Genomic DNA, 18,976 nt, shown 5'->3' with positions numbered 1-18,976 from the left:
GGCCAGGCTGGTCTAGAACTCCAGATCTCAGGTGATCTGCCCACCTTGGCCTTCCAAAGTGCTGGGATTACAGGCGTGAGCCACCGAGCGCAGCCCCCTTTTTTCTTTTTGAAGAGGGGTCTTGCTATGTTACCTCAGCATGTCTTGAACTCCTGACTCAAGCAATCTTCCCACCTCAGCCTCCGGAGTATTGGGGACTATAAGCATTTACCACCACACCTGGCAAAACATCCCATCCTTATCTTGTTGGTAGGATTATAAATCTCTTAAAGGAGTTGTGTTTGTTCTCCCTTACTGGGGCCCTAGGAGGTACTCCCTAAAAACAGATATGGTGACTCTTACTGTTTTAAATTTGGTAAAATTTAAATCCCAAAGGATACCCCAAATTTGCGCCTAAGAATGCTCCTGTCCACATCACACAGGCCCCCACATGTGACACATGCATCACAGAGAATGCACCTCCAGCCACCCCACACACATTACCTTCTTCTTCACATTCAGCTCACGAGCACCCTTTCCTGTTCAAAGTCAAAGGTCACCTCTGTGATGCTGTCTCTGAGTCAGATGCCTATAGGTGTCTCCTACAGAAATCTGCTCATAATGTCTCTTAGCATATTTTATTATAATGCTGTTTATCTGTGTGTCTCACCATTAGCCTTTGAGTTCCATGAGGATGAGAACTGTCTTCTTTGTATGTCTAACATCTAACATTAGTACTTAATAGGTGCTCAATAAATACTTGTTGAAAGGAGGCATGTATCAATGAAATGCAAAGCACACAAGTAGGCTCCAGGGTCCCCCCAAGGGCAGCATGGATGTGTGATTGCAGCACTGGGATTGAGGCTGCAGCCACAGGATCTGCAGGATTCCATAAGAGGCCTGGGAAAGCTCAGCTCTGGCTCAGAGTTCATGTCTGAAAGAGCATGGACTGGAGAAGCTCAGTAGGGAAATCTGGGAAAAGCTAGAAGAGGAGCCGGAAGAGCTAGGGGGTCACCTGACATTAGAGGGATGCTGAACACTGCCTCCCAGCAGGGAGTGCCACCGCCAGCTGTCACTCGGAGGGGCCAGGAACCATTCTTCACTGTTCCTGGCTCTGGACTCCAATTCCTGCCCCTCTGCTGCCATCATGGACCCCAAAGAGGCGAGCTAAGCCTCTGAGTTGAGTAGATTTTATCTAGGGTTGAGACGAGAACAACAAGGCCAGGCGCCACCATACCACCCCGCCCGCTAGCGCCGAAGCAGCTGGGCAGTGGGTTCAGCCGGCTGCCTTAGCAGCCTCGTTGTCGGCCACTTCCTCGTCTTGTTCACCGTTCTGGAGCCTGCGCACGATGCGGGTAAGGTCCAGGCTTCGCGTCAGTGTGTCCAGGAGCATCTGGTCCTTCTGGACGCCCTCTATGAACTCTTCCAGGGAGAGTTCCCCTGGGGTAGAGAGAAAGGGAATCAGGGGGAGGAAGATGTTCAGTCCACAGTCCAGAGCACACAAGGTCTACAGTCCAGAGCACAGAACTGGGTTCTTGCCAGGGGCAGGGACAGAGCTCACTCAGGGAGAAGTGACCTGCGGGTGCAGCAGGCAGAGGCACCCAGAGCCCAGAATCGGGCTCGGGGGACCCTAAAAGCCAACTCTGTGGCTGGGGCAGAGGCATGTGGAGGAGGTGACCAGCATGGGGTTTTTGGGCCTCCTCCTTCCCTCCTGCCCCTCTCCCCTAGTGACCTCCCACCCCTGGTGACCCCACATCCATGGTGACCCCTGTCCTGGGGAGCCCCTCCTTGGCCCCCTCACCATCCCCGTTGACGTCAATCTTGGAGAACACTGTATCGGTGAACTCCTCTGCAGTCATGGTGGTATCGCTGCAGGGGTTAATGGCGCGAATGGCCTGGGAAGAAGAGGCAGAAGTGAGAGGGGCCATCATAATCCTATCTCGGGGTGGGAGTGGGGACGGTCAGAGCTTGTCTGGCTCCCAACAGCAGTAGGGAGTAGAGTGTAGGGTACCGGGGGGCCTAGGCAGAGCTGGGACTCAAGACTCAAACCTCTGCCGTCTTTTGGTATTGATGAGGAAACTGAAGCCCAGGAAGCGAAGGAAGGTGGCCTGGGTCACGCAGCTGGTGAGGGCCACAGCTGCCACTGGGATCCTCACTGCCACATCCTGTCTCAATCCTGGGATGGCAGTTCCAACCCTGGGCTCTCAGCTCCTGCTCCCACCCCAGGCGGCTTCCCCCAGCCCTGGCCGGGCCCCTCTGCACCTGGATGATGGTGAGCAGCTCGTCGCGGTCAATGCAGCCGTTGCCGTCTACGTCGTAGAGCTTGAAGTACCAGCGGAGCTTCTGTTCTACCTTCCCCTTGAGGACCAGGCTGAGCGCCGCCACGTACTCCATGAAATCAATGTAGCCGTCCTGGGCGAGGGGCGCAGCCGCTGTGAGCCCACTAGGGCCCCGCCCACTCCTGCCTCAGGCCCCGCCCATTACACCCCAAGGCTCCGCCCATTACACCCCAAGGCTCCGCCCATCTCGGCAAGTCCGAAGAGATGCTGAGGGAAGACCCGGACCCCCGGGGATGCGGCCAGGGAGGCCAGCCGTGTCTCCGCCGTGATCTGTCTTCCTAGACGCCCTGTATAGCCCACCCTGCCTACCGCAGAGGCTGCCAATCAAATCCAAAAGCCAGCCCCCACTGGGGTGTGAATGGCTGGCCCTGCCTATTCGGAGGCATCTGGGTTTTAGCGGCCGCTGCCTGCTTCCCTGTGATTGTCAAGCATGAGCCTTTCCGGGTAGGGGGAATGGGAGACCTGTGCGCTGGTGGGAGGAGGAACTGCACCCTCAGGCATGGGAGCGTGGTTTAGGTGAGCTTTTGGGAATTTCTCACCCTGCCGCCTGAGGGGCTAGAGCTCCGGAAGGCCTTAACCATTCTGAACCCCACAGTGGGCTCATTCAGTCCCGGCCCACCTCCCAGGACTGTCATCAGAAAGGAGCCCACCGAGGCCCCACACAGCACTGTTTGAATAGGAAAGAAAACTGTTGAAGAGGTTTCTTTCCTCTGGTGAGGATACTTTAGCTCTTCAGCTTTTCTTTCTGTAATGCTGGAAATTTCTACAATGAACTAGATTGCTTTTGCAGGAAAAAAAAAAAAAGTTTAAAAAGGGGCAATAGAGGCCGGGCGCGGTGGCTCAACCCTGTAATCCCAGCACTTTGGGAGGCCGAGACGGGTGGATCACGAGGTCAAGAGATCAAGACCATCCTGGTCAACAAGGTGAAACCCCGTCTCTACTAAAAATACAAAAAAATTAGCTGGGCATGGTGGCGCCTGCCTGTAATCCCAGCTACTCAGGAGGCTGAGGCAGGAGAATTGCCTGAGCCCAGGAAGCAGAGGTTGCGGTGAGCCGAGATCGCGCCATTGCACTCCAGCCTGGGTAACAAGAGCGAAACTCCGTCTCAAAAAAAAAAGGGAGGGGGAGGGGAGGGGGACAATAGAAAAGGTATGGATTTTTGTGCCAAAAAGACCTAAAGCACCTTGGATAAGTCACATGACTTTGAGTCCCCGTTTCCCCAGCTATAAGATGTAATGACACGTGCACTTTTCAAAACTGTTGTGTGCATTCGATTCAAGGAAAATATACAGCAATATTAACGTTTTTTAGTGCTCTCCATGGACTTCCTGGGCTGAGTGTTTTGTTCACTTTACTCATTTAATCTCACGGCCATCCCCAGGCGATGAATATTTTTGTCTCTAGTTTGAATGAGAAAGCCGAAGTTGAAAGAGATCGGGCCACACAGTTAGTGAATGACAAAGCCTCACCTACAAAACTGGGTCTCCTAAATCATCCTATACCAGTGCTCAAATGCAGATGAAGATTTACATTGATTTGTGTGCACCTGTGTGATTGATTGGCAGACAAACCCAAGCCCAGACAAACATCTGAAGTAAGCAAAGCAAAGGCCTGTCCCCCGGGTCTCACTCCCCGCTCACACTCTGTACTCCCAGACCTGCACCATCTGGTGCAATACCTGAGGATACAACCACTTTGTAGCTCAGGGGCTGGCAAACTTTTTCTGTAAAGAGCCAGAAAGTAAATATTCAGCTTCACAGCCAGACAGCCTCTTTCATTTTATGTGAAAGCAGCCACAGACAATTGTCTATGTAAATAAATAGATGTGGTGTGTTCTAATAAAACTTCATTTACAAAAATAGGCCTGTGTGGCTGGGCATGGTGGCTCATGCCTGTAATCCCAGCACTTTGGGAGGCCAAGGCTGGTGGATCACAAGTTCAGGAGATCAAGACCATCCTGGCTAACACAGTGAAATCCGTGTCTCAACAAAAAATACAAAAATTAGCTGGGTGTGGGGAACAAGTGAGAAGGGGGAGAAAAAAATTAGCCAGTGTGGTGGCATGCACCTGTAGTCCCAACTACTCGGGAGGCTGAGGCAGGAGAATTGCTTGAACCCAGGAGGCAAAGGTTGCATGAGCCAAGATCGCAGAGCAAGACTGCATCTCAAAAAAAAAAAAAAAAAAAAAAAAAAAAAAAAAAAAAAAAGCCTGTGTGCTGTGGTTTTCCTATCCCTGTTTTATTTAACTATTCTCTGTATCAGAATTTCCCAGTCCCGTGTTCCATCTCCTAGCTAATCTGCTAAACTGCTCCATGCTGGTGACAATGGATCAAGACAGTGTTGTGCAAAGTGTGATTGTGTACCACGGATACAGATGAGGCAGGTTGGATATTACAAGGTCACTCTTCATTTTAATATTTACAGAGTTGCCGGGCGCGGTGGCTCAAGCCTGTAATCCCAGCACTTTGGGAGGCCGAGGCGGGCAGATCACAAGGTCAAGAGATCGAGACCATCCTGGTCAACATGGTGAAACCCCGTCTCTACTAAAAATACAAAAATTAGCTGGGCATGGTGGTGCATGCCTGTAATCCCAGCTACTCAGGAGGCTGAGGCAGGAGAATTGCCTGAACCCAGGGGGCGGAGGTTGCGGTGAGCCGAGATCGCGCCATTGCACTCCAGCCTGGGTAACAAGAGCGAAAAAAGTCTCAAAAAAAAAAAAAAAAAATTACAGAGTTAAATTAATGTGTATTATAAAATAACCAGCCATTAAATTCCTGATTTCTCATATATTCATTCGCTCATGCAATCAATATTATTAACCACCTGCCACAACCCAGGCACTGTCCTAGGAACTAGGAATTTGACGGTGAACGAGACAAACACCCCTGCCTACATGGAGCTCACATTCCAGCAGGAGACAGGCAATAAATGTAATGATGATATGTTAATTAAGTCTGGTATTGGAAGATGCCAGGTGCTTGGGGGGAAAGGTAGGCTAGGAAATGCAGTCCTGGTTTTAAACAGAGTTTAAACCAGATCAGGGCAGGAGGTAGTGAGAAGGAGACTTCTGAACAGAGACTTGCAGCAGAGCAAGGTGTGAGTCGAGCAGAATTCTGGGAGCAGAGGGTCCCAGGCAGCACAAAAGCCCTAAGGTAGGGTGTGTGTGACATAAGGGAGAAGGCCAGACTGCCTGGAAACAAGGGGTTGATTTACTTTCAGTGGAAAGAGAAGGCTCAGGTTTTGGACAGAACAGGTGGTGCTTGCATGTGACACACATTAAGACATGGTTGGTCAGGCGAGGTGGCTCAAACCAGTAATCCTAGTACTTTGGGAGGCCTAGGTGGGCAGATCACCTGAGGTCAGGAGTTTGAGACCAGCCTGGCCAACATGGTGAAACCCTGACTCTACTAAAAATGCAAAAATCAGCCAGGTGTGGTGGTGGGCGCCTGTCATCCCAGTCACCAGGGAGGCTGAGTGAAGCAGGAAAATCGCTTTGAACCCAGGAGGTGGAGGTTGCAATGAGCCGAGATCGCCAAGATCACGCCACTGCGGTCTAGCCTGGGTGACAGAGCAAGATTGTGTTTCAAAAAAACAACAAAAAAAGACACGGTTAAGCAGATACAGGGTCCATGTGCCACAGGGCTCCCCAACACCTGCCACCACCGACATCATATGTGTAATTCGCTGGGTGCTTCCGCAGGCATGTCTTTACCCAAAGGGTGTTCATAGCAGGCAAGAAGATGAGCTATGTCAGTGTTAGGGGGTAAGGTGTGAGGCTCAGCCATCCATTCGTCCTTCCCCTCCTGCTTAGGAGTTATTCCTTCTTCAGGAGTATTTTGGGCATCAAGCATGATGACCCCGTCCCTCCCAGTCTCCCTATCACAGACTCTGGACTCTGCTCATCTGCTCCCACTTTGGGAAAGCCCTCAGGCTCCCTCATATCACACTTGAGGTTGGAACTTAAAGCCTCTAATCTACTTTGGTCCCTTATCCTCAAATATTAGTGAGTTTTAAATAGCCACTGAGCCCCAGCTTTCCCAAGAAGCCTCACCCATGATGGTTTCTGAACCTTCCAGGCAGTGAGGGGAGGAGCCTCTCCTGGGTCTGCGGAGGGCACACAGCAGCACCTCATTGAGTCCTCACCTTTCAAGTGAGGGGCCACAGGGCAGGGGCCACGTTTGCAGCTTTGGGTACTTCCACCATTACATCGTGACTGAATTGTTCCAAAGGAATGGGAGATTTTTTTTTTTTTTTTTTTTTTTGAGGCAGAGTTTTGCTCTTGTCACCCAGCTGGAGAGCAGTGGCGTGATCTCAGTTCACTGCAACCTCTGCCTCCTGGGTTCAGGCGATTCTCCTGCCTCAGCCTCCCAAGTAGTTGGGATTACAGGCACCCGCCATCACACCCAGCTAATTTATGTATTTTAGTAGAGATGGGGTTTCACCATGTTGGCCAGGCTGGTCTCTAACTGTTGACCTCAGGTGATCCACCCACCTCGGCCTCCACCCACCTCGGCCTCCCAAAGTGCTGAGATTACAGACGTGAGCCACCGTGCCCGGTCAGGAATGGAAAATTTACTATGAAAACCAACAAACAACTAATGCTCCTGACATCCACAACATTATGACTATCCCAAGACTGAGAGGGAAGATGATGGGGCTCAAGGTCACCCAGCTGATGAAAGCTAGGGACCCAAGCCCACGGTCCCAAACTCGCCTTTCAGTGACCCCTTTAGTGTATCAATCAGAAAGTCCTTATCCAATGCATCCAGGTGGCTACTGGGGAGACACGCAATTTGACCACTGTGTGGACCTTCAGGCTCACTTGAGAAAAGGTGATGTGAAGTCACTGGGTGTTTTGAAGTTGGGAGTATTCCAGATTCTCCAGCACCAGGCAACCCTGCCTGTCCTCAGCCCGCTGTCCACAGAACGTTATGAGTGGCCTGCCCATGCCAGACAGTGAGGCTGGAGAATCAGCATCTTCCTCACTGCTCTCTACCCCTCCACCCACACCCTTGGGAGCTTCAAAGGGTCTTTGCAAAAGCACCACCTATAGGACCAGCACATTGCAGGTGCTCAGTGACCGTCTTAGAAGTGTTCACACTCATTCTGGAGTAAACCAAGATATGCCTGTGGCAGAGGCAGGGGAAGCCATTGGATTCAGCCTCTGAATACACTAATTTGTGGGCCTCTCTGTCTTGCCCTAGAAAGTGAAGGCAAGAGGCCGGGTGGGTTGGCTCACGCCTGTAATCCCGGCACTTTGGGAGGGTGAGGCAGGTGGATCACCTGAGCTCAGGAGTTTGAGACCAGCCTGGTCAACAGGGCAAAACCCTGTCAGAGACAAAATACAAACAAAATTTGCCGGGCATGGAGGCTGAGGCATGAAGGGAGAATGAGGCACGAGAATCGCTTAAGCCCGGGAGGCAGGGGTTGCAGTGAGCTGAGATCGTGCCATTGCACTCCAGCCTGGGCAACAAAAGCAAAACTCTGTCTCAAAAAAAAAAAAAAGAAAAGAAAAGAAAAAGAAAAAGAAGGTGAGGGCAACGGCAGCGTCTGATTCATTTCTAACCTCCCAGTGCCTGATTCACAGTTGGTGCTCATTAAAGCACAAACATTAGATCAGTTGAAGCCCTAGTGTGAAAAACCCACGTCTCAAATAAACAAATGACTGTATAAATGAAGTCGCTCCCCAGCCGACACTTTCTATGCTCCCTTCTGCTCTTCCTCCCCTCCAGCTGGTCAGGCTTCCAGAGGGGGTCCCCCAAAAACCTCCCCACCCTGCCACTGGGTCCCTGCTCACCTTGTTGAAGTCAAATGTCTCAAACATCTGCTCCACGTACTGGCTGGCTGATGGGCTCAGGTTCTTGAGGCCAAAGAACTGGCGGAACTCATAGAGGGTGAGTTGGCCAGAGGGACACTCGGTCATGAACTTCTTGTACCACTGGTGGCACTCCGTGCTGCTCAGCTCTTCCACCGACTTCCCCTCCATCACGTTCCCCATTGCTCAGGCCTTCAGGGGGCTGATGCCTGAGATGGACAGGTCCTGTTCACTGCTCCTTGCCCAAAGGTGTCTTGGCCGACAATGGGGCCGTCCTGTCTCACAGGCCTGAGTCCTCCAGGCCTGAGCGAAGAAGGCTCTGATGGATGGGATGGTGCCCAGAAGTGTGGAGAGGAAGAGAACAGAAGGAGAACTTGATGGCCTACACTCAAACTCACAGATGCCAGAGAACTGGTGATAAGAGTCTCCACTAAATCCTTGCAGCCCCAGTGAAGACTGTGTACCCTGGAGAAGAGAGCTGAAAATAGAACAAGGCTTAGAGAAGCAGAGTCCTTAGGATTACAGCCCTGAGCTGTAGGTGAGAGGATTTTTTAACACAGTTTGCAATCTCCTAATCCCTTCTTAACACCATGGAGTGGGTGCCAGCCAGCAGCTGCTCTGATCCTATGACCTCTATGACCTTCTTCTCCTGATTTGAGTGGACCCACAATGGTTTTGGATTCTGCCCTCAATTGTGGAATTGAGGTATATAGGAGATAGGGCTGGCTTCTTGTCCAGAGCTGACCAACTATGGGCTCTTGACGGGGCTGCTATGTACGGTTATCCAGGCTGTGCACTGCTCTTGGTCAACACAGCTGAGGGGGTCCAGTCATACCATGGATGTGCTAACATATGAGAGCTTCTGGGTGGATGCGGAGTTTGTGGGCTTCCAAGATAAGCCTTCAACAGCCAGAGGGAACCCCCTCCTACATTAACCTGCACCAGTACACGGAGACATGCACACACATCACACACTCATACACCTGGTCCTGATCTGGCGACACTCTCGTGTTCCTGAAGGTTGCATCTTTCCTATCTTGAGAGCTCTGAATTTAACCTTCTGTCTGATTCTGAGCCTCACGCCATCACCATCACCCTCTAGGGGCACGGGGTTGGGGACATGTAGTGTGTGCCTGGTGCCCTGGGGTGTGTGAGTGTGAGCGTGCAGGCACAATGGATGAGCTGCAACCTGCTGGTCCCGGAAAGCTCCCACGCCTAGCCTGGGGGCCTGTCTATACAGCAACAGCTTTTTCTGATGCCTGGTGGGATGTGGCCACACTTAAAAGCTGGCTCATTTATGGAACCAGCATTTGGGTGCAGGTGCACTTAAGCTGGATGCTCCCAGGAGAGCTTAAAGCCAGCGCTTGCCCCGCCCTGGCTTTTCCCTTGTTTGCCTTCTTCCTTTGCATGTGGGCCACACTCAGGTCCCCTAACTCATCTGGAGGGAACCACTGCCCATATTTCTGCTTTCCCCAGCAGGGCCTTGGACACTTGGTCAAGTTGTACACTGATAGACACTTTATACGAATTGTATAATCTATATAAATAATATATAATTACATATAAATAGATGTATATATATAATCTATAGGATATATAACATATATCAAATATATGTGCATACATATCTCAGAATGAGAAGGTTATGCTACAGTAACAAACCACTCTAAAATCTCAGTGGCTGAAAACAACACACGCTTATTTCTTGCTTACATTACTGGCTGGATGACCTTGAGCAAGTAACTTAACCTCTCTGAGCCTCAGTTTCCTCATTCTTAAAATAGGAATAATGGTACCCATCTGATAGGGCTGTTAAGGGGAGCAAGTGGAGCTGGATACAGGGGCTCATGCCTGTAACCCCAGCACTTTGGGAGGCTGAGGCACATGGATCAGTTGAGGCCAGTTGTTCAAGACCAGCCTGGCCAACATGGTGAAACCCTGTCTCTACTAAAAACACATAAATTAGACAGGAGTGATGGTCTGCATGCCTGTTAAAACCTTATCAGATCCAGGTCAGGGGTGGTGGCTCACACCTGTTATCTCAGCACTTTGGGAGGCCGAGGCGGGTGGATCACCTGAGGTCAGGAGTTTGAGACCAGCCTGGCCAACATGGTGAAACCCCATCTCTACTAAAAATACAAAAATTAGCTGGGCATGGTGGTGGACGCCTGGAATTCCAGCTACTCGGGAGGCTGAGGCAGGAGAACCTGGGAGGCAGAGGTTGCAGTGAGCCAAGACCGCACCATTGCATTCCAGCCTAGGTGATAGAGTGAGACTCTGTCTCAAAAAAAAAAAAAAAAAAAAAAAAACAAGGCCAGCCTTGGTGCCTCACACCTATAATCCCAGCACTTTGGGATGCTAAGGTGGGTGGATCATTTGAGGTCAGGAGTTCAAGACTACCCTGACCGATATGGTGAAGCCCTGTCTCTTCTAAAAATACAAAAACTAGCAGGGCATGGGGGCACACACTGATTTTGGCTACTTGGGAGGCTGAGGCAGGAAAATCCCTTGAACCCAGGAGGTGGAGGCTGCAGTGACCCAAGATTGCACCACTGTACTCCAGCCTGGGCGACAGAGCCAGACTCCACCTAAAAAAAAGAAAAAAGAAAAAAGCATTATCAGATCCAATTCCATTCTCAACTCCCTGTCCTCTTGCCTGCTTCTACAAAAGAGGCTGGAAAAGCAAGAAAACGGGCCAGGCACAGTGTCTCACACCTGCAATCCCAGCACTTTCTGTAATCCCAGAGCTGGGATTACAGGCGTGAGCCACCGCACCCTTTCCATTACCTGCTATTTTAAAAAATTGTTCAAAATGACTATATGTTGCTTACAAAATCAAAGAGGATAGTTTTTTTTTTTTTTTGAAAAAGAGACTGCTGGGTGCAGTGGCTCATGCCTATAACCCCAGCTCTTTAGGAGACTGAGGCGGGCTGATCACCTGAGGTCGGGAATTCGAGACCATCCTGACCAACATGGAGAAACCCCATCTCTACTAAAAATACAACATTAGCCAGGCATGGTGGTGCACGCCTGTAATACCAGTTATTCAAGAGGCTGAAGCAGGAGAATCGCTTGAACCCAGGAGGCGGAGGTGTGGTGAGTTGAGATCATGCCATTGCCCTCCAGCCTGAGCAACAAGAGAGAAAGAAAGAAAAGGAGGCCGGGCGCGGTGGCTCAAGCCTGTAATCCCAGCACTTTGGGAGGCCGAGGCGGGTGGATCACGAGGTCGAGAGTTCGAGACCATCCTGGTCAACATGGTGAAACCCCGTCTCTACTAAAAATACAAAAAATTAGCTGGGCATGGTGGCGTGTGCCTGTAATCCCAGCTACTCAGGAGGCTGAGGCAGGAGAATTGCTTGAACCCAGGAGGCGGAGGTTGCGGTGAGCTGAGATCGTGCCATTGCACTCCAGCCTGGGTAACAAGAGCGAAACTCCGTCTCAAAAAAAAAAAAAAAAAAAAAAAGAAAGAAAGAAAAGGAGACCAGCTGTGGCTGCTGTACCTCTACTCCACCTGAAGTGATTGACACAGGATACACGGGGGTGGGGAGCTGGGATCTCCCTGCTTTGGTCAGGTTATCCACAGCAAGCTGGGGCACAGGGACGGAAGGACTCCTTCTGTGAACTTGCTTGGGCCCAGCTGGAAAATGTGTCCTTGCAGAGGCCTCTCAGGCCCAAGATTGGGAAATGAAGACGCTGGACACAAGGCAGTAGCTCATCTTTCCACCTCTACCTGTTTAAACCCCTCTCACTCTTCCTGTGTGAGTACAAATGCTACCTCCTCTATGAAGCCTTCCTAGATCTCTCCCAAATATCTTCCTCCCTCAGTATACCGACATTTTGCTTATGTGTTGTGGCAGTTAATTTTTGGACTGGATGAGGGGATACCCAGAGAGCTGGTAAAACTTTATTTCTGGGTGTTTTCGTGAGGGTGCTTGCCAAAGAGACCGGCATTTGAATTCATAGACTAAGTAAGGAGAATCCGCCCTCACCCTGTGTGGGCAGGCACCATCTAATTGGCTTAGGCCTAGAGAGAAGAAAAAGGCAAGGGAAAGGTGAATTCTCTCTCTCTCTTTCTCTCTCTCTCTTCCTTTCCTGGAGCTGGGACACCCTTCTTCTCCTGCCCTTGGACTCCAGAACTTGCACCAGCAGCAACCCCCTCCCTGCTCCCACATTTTCAGTCCTTCAGCTCCAGACTGAGAGTTATGCCATCGGTTTCCTTGGTTCTGAATGCTCTGGGTTTGAGCTGAGCCATGCCACTGGCTTCCCTGGTTCTCCGTCTTGCAGATGGCATATTGTGGGACTTCTCAGTCTCCATAAACATGTGAGCCAATCCCCCTAGTACATCTTTCTCATACCTCTCTCTATCTATATCCTGTTGGCTCTGTTTCTCTGAAGAACTCTGGCTAATGTGTGTGTTATATTAGTTTTCTATGTTGCATAACAAATAACCACAAAAAGTCAGCAGTTTTAAAACTACACACATTTATTATCTCACAGTTTCTATGGGCCAGGAGTCCAGGCATAGCTTAACTGGTCCTTTGCCTAGGGTCTCACAAGGCTGCTATCAGGGTGTCACCTGGGCTGTGTTTTCATCTGGAGGCTCAACTGGGGAAGAATCCACTTCCAATGCATTCAAGTTGTTGGCAGAATTCATTTTGTTGTGGCTATGTGACAAGGGATCTGGGCTTTCACTCAACCTTTCCTGGAGGCCACACTCAGATCCTAGAGGCTGCCCTCCATTCCTTGTTAAACTAACTTCCTCACCACGGCTACTTATTTCATCAAGTCAGCGAGGAGAGTCTCTCTGCAATCTGCTAAAATCTATATAACCTAACAATCCACAGCAGGTGTCCCCAAACTACAGCCAGCGGGCCGAATGCGGCCCCCTGAGGCCATTTATCCAGCCCTCCCCGCCCCCCCCCCCCCCCCCCCCCCCCCGCCACACTTCAGGAAGGGGCACCTCTTTCATTGTTGGTCAGTGAGAGGAGCACAGCATGTGGCGGCCCTCCAATGGTCTGAGAGACAGTGAACTGGCCCGCTGTGTAAAAAGTTTGGGGACGCCTGATCCACAGAGTGATGTCCTATCACCTTTGCCATATTCTGTGTGTTAGAATCAAGGCACAGCCTTCCTCACCCACACTCAAAAGGAGAGGATTGTACAAAGGCAGGAACAACAGGAGGTAGAAATCACTGGGGTCATCTTAGAGTCTATTGTGACATTCACTCTTCTACAATAACATGGATATAAGATTCATTTCTTTCTGGAAGTATTATATAGGCAACTCTTTGTTGCCAGCCTGCTCTCAGGAACCCAGCAAGCTCACAGAGAGTGGAGCCCATTATGTTATTCATATCTCACCTGCTCCCAGCCCCAGGGCACACGCATTCCACAAGGTCAGTTGTGTGCTGCTTGTTCTGTTTGCCCTGCTTCCACTCATTCTCCATCTTTCTTTTCTTTCTTTCTTTTTTTTTTTTTTGAGACAAAGTTTCACTCTATCACCCAGGCTGAAGTGCAATGGCACAATCTCAGCTCACTGAGAACCCTCTGCCTCCTGGGTTCAAGTGATTCTCCTGCCTCAGCCTCCTGAGCGGCTGGGACTACAGGCACCTGCTACCATGCCCAGCTAATTTTTATATTCTTAGTAGAGATGGGGTTTCACTATATTGGCCAGGCTGATCTCGAACTCCTGACCTTGCGATCTGCCTGCCTTGGCCTCCCAAAGTGCTGGGATTACAGGTGTGAGCCACTGCCCACAGCCTCATTCTCCATCTTTCTCCAACTCTGAGACCCAGGAGACTGATACCACGGACTGCATCACCCGCACTCTGTTGCCCTCTGGCTTCCGGCTGGGTTCACCCACTGAGAAGCTGGAGGAAGAGCTTGCAGTGGGGCAGTGGTATTTTCCTCCACCTTCGGCTGCCTGCCACAGCTCTCTGGGCTCCTGTAATCACGGCTCCCTCCCTTTGCCCCTCCAGGCATGATAAGGGCTTCCCTCTCGCTACTCTCTGGGTACATCACCATTCCCTTAACTATGCCCACCTCTCTGTTAGTAGTCCCTACATCAACTCTCCTCCGTCTCTACTAAAAATACAAAAAATTAGCTGGGCATGGTGGCATGTGCCTGTAATCCCAGCTACTCAGGAGGCTGAGGCAGGAGAATTGCTTGAACCCAGGAGGCGGAGGTTGCGGTGAGCCGAGATCATGCCATTGCACTCCAGTCTGGGTAACAAGAGCGAAACTCCGTCTCAAAAAAATATATATATATTATTGAGTGCACACATGCACAGATGATTAAAGAAAAAATTCTTAGGCCGGGCACGGTGGCTCACACCTGTAATCCCAGGGCTTTTGGAGGCAAAGGTGGGGGATCACTTGAGGTCAGGAGTTTGAGACTAGCCTGGCCAACGTGATGAAACCCTGTTTCTACTAAAACTACAAAAATTACCCAGGTGTGGTGGCACGTGCCTTTAGTTCCCCCTACTCTGGAGGCTAAGGCAGGAGAATCGCTTGAACCTGGGAGGCAGAGGTTGCAGTGAGCCAAGATTGTACCATTGCACTCCAGCCTCGGTGACAAGAGCGAAACTCCAAATTAAAAAAATGAATTCTTTTGTTTTTTGTTTTTTGTTTTTTTGTTTTTTTTTTGTTTTTGAGACGGAGTTTCACTCTTGTTACTCAGGCTGGAGTGCAATGGTGCGATCTCGGCTCACCGCGACCTCTGCCTCCTGAGTTCAGGCTATTCTCCTGCCTCAGCCTCCCGAGTAGCTGGGATTACAGGCACGCGCCACCATGCCCAGCTAATTTTTGTATTTTTAGTAGAGGCGGGGTTTCACCATGTTGACCAGGATGGTCTCGATCTCTTGACCTCGTGATCCACCCGCCTCGGCCTCCCAAAGTGCTGGGATTACAGGCGTGAGCCACCGCGCCCAGCCTAAAAAAATGAATTCTTAAAAAGCTAAAATTGGATGAAACTATGCTTCAATATCTATTATGTTCAAGGCATGATGCTAAACGTGTTGAATAGGTGCGCGAGTCCTGTGAGTGAGGGGGAGTATATTATTGCCACGTGAGACAAAAGGAGTTTGTGGCAGAAAATTTAAATCACCTGCTCAGGTTCACGAGCCTTTTAGTGGTGGTACCAAAGTTTTCCCACCTCATCATCATGCTTTTCTCCTAAGGCTTCACACCTCTGCAGAAGGGCTGGATAGAACCAGAGGGACCCCACCAACCCCTCACTCCAGCGCCATCTCCCTCAGCCTTCCCCTTGTAGCCCTCTGCCCAACACTTCCATTGACAGAGAGCTCGCTCGCTTTGTGGGAGGAGGGCCCCCACCCCTTGTCTCCAACCCAGGGTGGGAATGGAATCCCCCGAGACAGGGATGCCAAGGCAGGGAGGCCTGAGATCAACACCAAGGCCCTAAGGAAGCAGTATGCACAAGTCATGTGTGAGGCCGGAGTACAGGTCACGCTGCATACACAGTGAGAGAGGTTCCTGGATTCCCCGACTGCTCTGTCTACAGGGATCTCCTAGGACAGATGCCAGATCAGAGGGAGAGGCTGCACCTGGCAGAATGGGGCCAAAGGGAGAGAGTGGATGGGACTGGTGCAGAGAGGTGGGAAGCCAAGTCAGGAAGAGACAGGAGGGGCAGCAATCCCAGGCCAGACTAATCCCCTTCCAAGGCTGCCTGCCTGCCCCTCCACTCCGCAGAAACACAGAAGGGCCCTGGGTACAGGTTCGCTTGCCTCCTGGGCTTACCTCACTCAAATCAAGGTGAGAACTTGGCCAGCTTCTTTAAAGGGTTTCTAAGGGCTTCGGTGGGGGCTGCACTACCAAGGTGAACCTCAAGAGGGAGCCCATTCTCCAGGGCAGGGAAGGAGGCTTCTACTAGGGCAGGGAAGACGCCTGATGGGGACCCTGCGTCTCACCCTGCACAGGCTATAGGATCTGGAGGGCAGGGACAGTTCCTTTCGTATCTTTGCATCTTAAGGATCCAGCCCACAGCCCACAGCGTCTGTTGGGTGACCGCATGAATAAGACTTCTGGTCTTATTCATAGACTGAAAACTTCCACTTATCTCTGCTTCTTTTCAAAATCCCACTAACATGTTAATAAATGCATGGGTTTTTGTTGTTGTTGTTGTTGTTGTTTGTTTTTTGTTTTTTTTTGAGACGGAGTTTCGCTCTTGTTACCCAGGCTGGAGTCCAATGGCGCGATCTCGGCCCACCGCAACCTCCGCCTCCCGGGTTCAGGCAATTCTCCTGCCTCAGCCTCCTGAGTAGCTGGGATTACAGGCACACGCCACCATGCCCAGCTAATTTTTTTGTATTTTTAGTAGAGATGGGGTTTCACCATGTTGACCAGGATGGTCTCGATCTCTTGACCTCGTGATCCACCCATCTCGGCCTCCCAGAGTGCTGGGATTACAGGCTTGAGCCACCGCGCCCGGCCAATAAATGCATGTTTTAAAGACAAAAAAGGGCCGGGCGTGGTGGCTCACACCTGTAATCCAAGCACTTTGGAGGCCAAGGCAGATGGATCACCTGAGGTCGGGCGTTTATGACCAGCCTGACCAACATGGTGAAACCCCGCCTTTTTTTTTATTTTTATTTATTTTTTATTTTTTTTTTTGAGACAGAGTTTCGCTCTTGTTACCCAGGCTGAAGTGCAATGGCGCGATCTCGGCTCACCGCAACCTCCGCCTCCTGGGTTCAGGCAATTCTCCTGCCTCAGCCTCCTGAGTAGCTGGGATTACAGGCACGCGCCACCATGCCCAGCTAATTTTTTGTATTTTTAGTAGAGACGGGGTTTCACCATGTTGACCAGGATGGTCTCGATCTCTTGACCTCGTGATCCGCCTGCCTCAGCCTCCCAAAGTCCTGGGATTACAGGCTTGAGCCACCGCGCCCAGCTGAAACCCCGTCTTTAAAAAAACAAATAAAAATTAAAAATAAAAAAATAAAGACAAAAAAGACAGCAGATAAGGGGGTTCTAATAAAATTTTGGAAAACAAGGCAGATGGACAAGTGGTAACTTTCTTATGAGAGCAGAGAAAGTCGAAACCTAAATGCTTTCAACGAGGAGGAGGCTGGCTGGTGGCAATGGCTCATGCCTGTAATCCTAGCACTTTGGGAGGCCGAGGCGGGTGGACAGCAGATAAGGGGGTTCTAATAAAATTTTGGAAAACAAGGCAGATGGACAAGTGGTAACTTTCTTATGAGAGCAGAGAAAGTCGAAACCTAAATGCTTTCAACGAGGAGGAGGCTGGCTGGTGGCAATGGCTCATGCCTGTAATCCTAGCACTTTGGGAGGCCGAGGCGGGTGGATCACGAGGTCAAGAGATCAAGTCCATTCTGGCCAACATGGTGAAACCCCGTCTCTACTAAAAATACAAAAATTAGCTGGATGTGGTGGCGCATGCCTATAGTCCCAGCTACTTGGAAGGCTGAGGAAGGAGAATCACTTGAACCTGGTAAGCCAGGGTTGCAGTGGGCTGAGATCACACCACTGCACTCCAGCCTAGTGACAGAGCAAGACTCTGTCTCACAAAAGAAAAAAAAAAGTCTACATATGAGAATGAGAAAAGAGAAAACCACCGCATACCTTCCCTCACCCCAGCCCCCACCCCAGCTCCTACCCGTGCCTGGCTCCTTGAACACTGATGATCAAGCAGAAGGAGAGACCTGGTACAGATGCCAGATGGTCTGGGGCCAGCCAAGGCTCATCTGGCATTTGAGGAAAACCTCTAACTCAAAAGAGAGCCTGCAGCAAGCCAGGAGGAACACATGGATTCTATGCTGTTAGGGCACCTTGAGCGCTCCCCGCCTCCCACCACTCAGCTTACCAACTTCTCAAAGAAAGCGGGACAGGACAGCCCGGCCTGTATTGTGGGCTGCTAGTCCGGGTCTCCGGATACCATCTTTCCTTCCCACCCCAGCCCCATCTCTCTGCACAGAAGTATGCCCCACGGACTACACCACCATACCTACAGGAGGTTGAGACTCTTACGAATGAACCCAGCTGAATTCACCCTGTGGTGTGTTGGTAAAGGTTTAATGATGAGCTCTCTGGAAAAAAGAAATCCCAATTTGTAGGCATTTGCTCACTTCCGTGGTGTAAATGCTGCCACCAGAGCTGATTTCAAACTGCCTACAGGAAGTCACTGATTGTCAAGTGGGGAAGACAAGGGCCCAGCCAGCTCTTACAGGCCAGTATGAGCTGGCTCCTGCACGCCACTGGGGTCCCCTCTGAATGGCAGTGACTGGGGACTCACTCAAGCCACCGCTATGAATCCAGTGCCCTCTGCCTCCATCCCCCTCTCCCTCTTCCATGCCCCATGACTCATGAGCCCAACTAGCTTCAGAGCCAGCTCTTCTGGACCAGAGGAGACAGCAAGGGTGGGAAATCCATCCTCCACCAACAAACTACAAGTCAGAAGCAGCAGCTTTATGTAAAACTGGGGCTGGAAGGGGACTCCTTACAGACTGTGTTCATTCCCCAGATTCTTCCTCATTCTGCTGCTCCAACTGGGGTAAAATGATCTTGTAAGAAAGCAGGAGTCCGCCCGGTGCAGTGGCTCACGCCTGTAATTCCAGCACTTTGGGAGACCGAAGCGGGTGGATTACCTGAGGTCAGGAGTTCAAGACCAGCTTGGTCAACATGGTGAAACTCTGTCTCTACTAAATATACAAAAATTAGCGAGGCATGGTGGCTGGCGCCTGTAATCCCAGCTACTTGGGAGGCTGAGGCAGGAGAATCACTTGAACCCAGGAGAAGGAGGTTGCGGTGAGCCGAGATGGCACCATTGCCCTCCAGCCTGGCTGACAGAGTGAGACTCCATCTCAAAAAA

General features: G+C 50.8%; 1 protein-coding gene across 1 annotated transcript; it reads right to left on the bottom strand.

The window, feature by feature from the left end:
• Positions 1 to 603: 603 nt before the first annotated feature.
• Positions 604 to 8,564, bottom strand: GUCA1A (guanylate cyclase activator 1A). Its single transcript, XM_003922999.3, has 4 exons — positions 8,115 to 8,564; positions 2,242 to 2,391; positions 1,781 to 1,874; positions 604 to 1,419 (listed from the first exon to the last, which is right to left on the bottom strand). The coding sequence occupies exons 1-4, from the start codon at positions 8,313 to 8,315 to the stop codon at positions 1,256 to 1,258; spliced, it is 609 nt and encodes a 202-aa protein (XP_003923048.1). The 5' UTR covers positions 8,316 to 8,564; the 3' UTR covers positions 604 to 1,255.
• Between the last annotated feature and the right edge of the window lie 10,412 nt (positions 8,565 to 18,976).

Source organism: Saimiri boliviensis, chromosome 4, assembly GCF_048565385.1.
Source record: "Saimiri boliviensis isolate mSaiBol1 chromosome 4, mSaiBol1.pri, whole genome shotgun sequence".
NCBI classification, from domain to species: domain Eukaryota; kingdom Metazoa; phylum Chordata; class Mammalia; order Primates; family Cebidae; genus Saimiri; species Saimiri boliviensis.
This window is presented reverse-complemented; position numbering and strand designations above follow the sequence as displayed.

Excerpts from the sequence above, each read along its gene's own strand:
- GUCA1A (XM_003922999.3), bottom strand. The coding sequence starts at position 8,315 with ATGGGGAACGTGATGGAGGGGAAGTCGGTGGAAGAGCTGAGCAGCACG. Across the intron at positions 1,875-2,241 it reads AGCTGCTCACCATCATCCAG|GCCATTCGCGCCATTAACCC; the intron begins GTGCAGAGGGGC and ends TCTTCTTCCCAG. Across the intron at positions 1,420-1,780 it reads GATTGACGTCAACGGGGATG|GGGAACTCTCCCTGGAAGAG; the intron begins GTGAGGGGGCCA and ends TCTCTACCCCAG.